Genomic DNA, 5,273 nt, shown 5'->3' with positions numbered 1-5,273 from the left:
AACTTTACATGCGGGCGAATATGAGGCCGAATTTAGCTTTTGTTTCCACACAAGTGGGATTTTTTTTCCAGCGATGGCAAGCAGGAATTTCTTGTCCAACCAAACAACCGAATTTGCTGCTAGGGAATACCAAATCCATTTCATGCACCTCAATTTGGACATCCAAATAAGAATTTTTGGAGATCAATAAAATTTAGAGGAATGTTTTTTTAAATAACTCGACGCACACACCTTCCAGAATGTATATGGTTTATATACAAACCGTATGCATGTACAAACTCTAGGGCCGCTCTTATACAGAGAGATTTAAAGTCAAAGAAGTTTAACACAACTGAATCCCAGAGTGAAGGTTCTTGTGTGCTTCCATGTGCATGATAATGGACTGGACTGGACACACTCTTTGCAAGCCAAAAGGCCATGACTCAACCAAACCTTACCTACATACCACTTGTCTTGGCAACACACAAGAACTGTGTCACCGCCACCAGCATGCCCTCGTCTTCCTCTCGCCACTCCTCAAAACCTCTCATCTCTACAAATTCAAGCAAAGCCGCAGCCTTCCAACTCACCACCGCCCACCAAGCCTCTCACAACCACCAGCGCAGCATGGGTGACGCGGCCATCGCCGTCATGGAGGAGGAGGGGGAGCAGGAGCACATCTTTCGGAGCAGGTTCCCGCCAGTGGCCGTGCCGGATGGCGTCACCGTGCCGGACTTCGTGCTGGCGGGCGCAGAGGCCTACGCCGACAAGGTCGCCCTTGTGGAGGCCGCTCCCGGCGGCCGGTCCTACACCTACGGCGAGGTGGCCCGTGACGTCGCGCGGTTCGCCAGGGCTCTGCGATCCGTGGGCATCCGGAAGGGCCACGTCGTGGTGGTCGCGCTCCCGAACCTCGCCGTGTACCCCGTGGTGTCCCTCGGTGTGATGGCCGCCGGGGCGATCTTCTCCGGCGTGAACCCCCGCTCCCTCGCCGCCGAGATCAGGAAACAGGTGGAGGACTCCGAGGCCAGGCTTGTGGTCGCCAACGAGGTCGCTTACGACAAGGTGAAGGACGTGGGCGTGCCGGTCATCGGTATCGGCGAACAGGGTCTCATGGCCGGCGCGATAAGCTGGGACGAGCTCCTCGCCGCGGCGGACCGCACCGGCCCGCCGGTGGTTCCGCTGGAACCGGTGCAGCAGTCCGACCTGTGCGCGCTGCCGTACTCGTCCGGCACAACCGGGGTGTCTAAAGGCGTGATGCTGAGCCACCGCAACCTGGTGTCCAACCTCTGCTCGTCGATGTTCGCCGTCGGGACGGAGCTGCTGGGGCAGGTGGTGACGCTGGGCCTCATGCCGTTCTTCCACATCTACGGCATCACCGGCATCTGCTGCGCGACTCTGCGGCACAAGGGCACGGTGGTGGTGATGGACCGGTTCGACCTGCGGACGTTCCTGGGCGCGCTGGTTGCGCACCGGGTGATGTTCGCGCCCGTGGTGCCGCCGGTGATGCTGGCCATGGTGAAGAACCCCATCGCCGACGAGTTCGACCTCTCCGGGCTGGCCCTCAAGTCCGTGATGACCGCGGCGGCGCCGCTAGCGCCGGACCTCCTGGCGGCCTTCCAGAGGAAGTTCCCCGGCGTGCAGGTGGAGGAGGCGTACGGGCTGACCGAGCACAGCTGCATCACGCTGACGCACGCCGGCGACGACCCGGAGAAGGGGCACATCGCCAAGAGGAACTCGGTGGGATTCATCCTGCCCAACCTGGAGGTGAAGTTCGTGGACCCCGACACCGGGCGGTCCCTGGCAAAGAACACGCCAGGGGAGCTGTGCGTCCGGAGCCAGTGCGTGATGCAGGGCTACTACAGGAAGAAAGAGGAGACGGAGCGCACCATCGACGCCAAGGGCTGGCTGCACACCGGGGACATCGGCTACATCGACGACGACGGCGACGTCTTCATCGTCGACCGGATCAAGGAGCTGATCAAGTACAAGGGTTTTCAGGTACGTACGATCCTCTCCTACATGCAACATACTCATCTTCTAATTGCTTTACTAAATGCAGACTGGAATCTGTTCCTTGATTTCAGGTTGCTCCTGCGGAGTTGGAGGCCATACTCCTGTCCCATCCTTCGGTCGAAGATGCAGCCGTCTTCGGGTGAGTAGCCATGCATCTAATCCACTATCATCTGCTTCGGCAACGACATGTCATTGAGCTCGTGAGTCATGTGGTGCAGACTGCCGGACGAGGAGGCTGGTGAGATCCCGGTATCGTGCGTGGTGCGGCGGAGTGGCGCGGCGGAGAGCGAGGCGGACATCATGGCGTACGTGGCCTCGCGTGTAGCCTCGTACAAGAAGCTCCGGATGCTGTACCTCGTGGACGCCATCCCCAAGTCGGTTTCCGGCAAGATCCTGCGGAGGCAACTCAGGGACGAGTTCATCAACATGATCAAACCCGCAGCTGCTTAATACGGATTTGCCGCTTCTTTCTAGCCCACATGCATGCACAACAACTATACCATCTTTGTTATTTCAGAATTGGGAGTGTCCACTTATATCTCAACACTTGATTATATACGGATATGCTAGTTGGCACTTTGGCAATCGATTGATTTCTTTTGATCAGTTGCCGCCTGCAATCTCCTTGTTTTTAACTGGCCTTTGGAAATAATAACAACCATTTGAATATCAAAAATTGGAAGAGTACAGATGGTTTATCTTTTGAATGCATGCATGCATGCTTATCATTTGAGTCCTTTTACAGTAGAATCTAACTATTTTGGTCCTTTCATTTTTGTGATTCAACGGTGGAGATAGCGCAATACTACATATGCTCCACCCATGTTTTTTTATCTTAGCTTTCAAATTTGAATCTATTTTATCTTTTGAACCGAAAGTTCAAATTAAGTTTCGTTTGCATATTTGTGTTCTTTGCGACCAGCACTTTCGAAGAAGACCACTCTTGAATACATTTCTATAACTTCTAAAATTGTACTAAGTTTCAAATATTAAAACTTAATAGTCATAATATTTATTTTTTACCAAGTTTCATTTGTTTTGAGGGTTTAGAGTTTACTGTTTAGGGTTTAGGGCTTATGGTTTTGGGTTTAAGGTTTGAGTTTTAAGTTTTAGTATTTGAAATTGGCGAAATTTTTAAAACTCGTCAAAATGTATTCAAGAGTGGTCTTATTTGAAAGCCCTCGTCACAAGTAACACAAATATGCAAATGATCATATATTGGACTTTCAATTCAAATGATATAGTAGATTCAAATTTAAAAGTAAAATACAAGCATGGGAGGTTGGACGGGTGGAGCATGCCATCACTGCCAAAAACTGCATGCCCACTATAAAAAAAATACACTTCTGTGATGATACATGTTTGTCATAGTAGGTCACGTTTTCTGTCATGCATGCACATCAATAACGATTTTATGACAGAATCAAGATAGTCATACCTGTGCTGTCGTAGAAGTGTTTCATGACATTACCAAAATTATCATCACAGAAGTGTCCACTTCCATGACGATAAATCGCGCGTCATCGAATTGCTTTCGTCAAGGGTAACCAACACGTGGCATCCACCGTAACGGGTCGCCATTAAGCTACCAGGTTCCGGTTTGGATCCGATAACTCGTTAACAGCCCGGACCAATGGCGATTTTCCACGTGTAAAATTCTCAATGGCCAGAGGAACCGCGTGTCGCCTCACCGCTGGGACAGCTGTCATCCACTCATTGGACCGAAGGAGCCTATGATACGTCGACACGTGGCACGGCCCAACAGAGGCCCATTCCGGTAAAAAGGCCAGCCCGTTTGACTTGGTCAAAAGGTAGCGGGCCAGCCCATGAAAAGCCTGTTAACAGCATGTTCGCATATAGCCCATTTACAGCCCGCTAGGTCACGGCCCGTTACGACTTATCCGAATTAGGCTCAGTAGCGTCATCTGGGCCGTCCAGTATGATTCCAGCCTGTTGTAACTTTCGGCCCATGTATGGCCCATGACGTCTTTCGGCCCATATGGGGCCCTCTGTAACTCTTGGCCTATTAACGACCCGTGGTGAAACTGACCCGTAATGAACAGTGTATCGCTTTATACCCATTAACGCCCATTAGTCCGTCGGCCGTTTCTAGCCCATGTTAACTTTCGGCCTTCTAAGGGCCCATTTATTTTTGGGCTCATTTCCAGAATTCGATTACTTACGGTCCGTTACCAGCCTGTTCCGCTTGTGGGCCAAATTCAGCCCGTGGTTACAGTCGGCCTATTTGTGGCCCGTTAACACGTTGGGCTGTTTTCATAGTGTCATCAATTACGGTCTATTAACGGCCCGTTATGGTCGGGCCATAAAACAGATGATTTCCACTCCCGTTTACGGCCCATTTTGTGGTTTGTTATTGGTCCACGAATAGTACGGCCCATGTTTGGCGAAACGATTATACGGCCCGTAGAAGGCCCATAGATGAGACGGCCCATAGAAGGCCCATGGATCCTATGGCCTGTGGAAGGCCCATGGATCGTACAGCCCCTGGAGGTCCATGGTCACTACAGCAGGTAGAAGGACGAAGGTCACAACAGTCCGTGTGTTGCCATGGTTATTGTGGCCTAGTTTATTGAGGCCACTAGAAAAACGCGGAAAAAAGAACTGCAGTGACTACAAGCAAACAACTAAACAAGACAATAAGGAAATAAATAAGCAAGCAACTAATGCTAGGCTATTACGGCTATTACACATATTATATCCACTGGGCATCAAAGTTCGCCACCAGTGCAAATATAGGGAACAAAGCAGCATATTACATACATTGGCCGTCTAAATTGGCCACCAGTGCAAATTTACGTGGCAGCAAAACAAGTCCATAACTGAAACAACTTCAGAAGAGATTAAGAAACGTTATCCTGGGTATCCACCATGCTGGCAATAAGCTTAGCAATCTTATTAGCTTTGTCATGTTTGGCACTAAAATCGTCCAACGCTTATTGTTGCACTAGAAAGTATGCATCTGAATGCTCCAGGGACTTCCGCAGTCCTTCCGCTTCTTGTCGCAGCACAGCTGATCGATGTCTTCCAGCTTGTAGTTGAGACTAAAGAAACCGAATTGATTCAGACAGTGAGTTTGAATAGCTTGTGCAAGCGGTAGTGGCCAGTAACTCGAACACTAAACCAAGACAAGACTTTGGGTTGTCTCACTGTCTTCAAGATAGTTTTCCTTAGCTGTTTTATCAGCTTTGTTGGAGACCAACAAGGATGTCTCACTATCCTGAACCTTATCTGCATTACTTCCTTTACCATTGCTTAATAAG

General features: G+C 50.4%; 1 protein-coding gene across 1 annotated transcript; it reads left to right on the top strand.

Moving 5' to 3' along the window:
- Positions 1–524: 524 nt before the first annotated feature.
- On the top strand, positions 525–2,442 carry LOC109738097 (4-coumarate--CoA ligase-like 9). The gene is made up of 3 exons (XM_020297194.3): positions 525–1,977; positions 2,064–2,131; positions 2,211–2,442. Exons 1-3 carry the CDS (start codon positions 607–609, stop codon positions 2,440–2,442), a joined length of 1,671 nt encoding a protein of 556 aa, XP_020152783.1. The 5' UTR covers positions 525–606.
- Positions 2,443–5,273: the final 2,831 nt, after the last annotated feature.

Source organism: Aegilops tauschii, chromosome 2, assembly GCF_002575655.3.
Source record: "Aegilops tauschii subsp. strangulata cultivar AL8/78 chromosome 2, Aet v6.0, whole genome shotgun sequence".
NCBI classification, from domain to species: Eukaryota; Viridiplantae; Streptophyta; class Magnoliopsida; order Poales; family Poaceae; genus Aegilops; species Aegilops tauschii.
The sequence above is the reverse complement of the archived record's forward strand: the minus strand, read 5'-3'. Positions and strand labels throughout refer to the sequence as shown.

What these genes read in the sequence shown, in the direction of transcription:
- LOC109738097 (XM_020297194.3), top strand. Translation starts at nt 607, where the DNA reads ATGGGTGACGCGGCCATCGCCGTCATGGAGGAGGAGGGGGAGCAGGAG. An exon ending in TCAAGTACAAGGGTTTTCAG is followed by an intron (nt 1,978 to 2,063) that starts GTACGTACGATC and finishes CCTTGATTTCAG; the next exon opens with GTTGCTCCTGCGGAGTTGGA. An exon ending in GAAGATGCAGCCGTCTTCGG is followed by an intron (nt 2,132 to 2,210) that starts GTGAGTAGCCAT and finishes CATGTGGTGCAG; the next exon opens with ACTGCCGGACGAGGAGGCTG.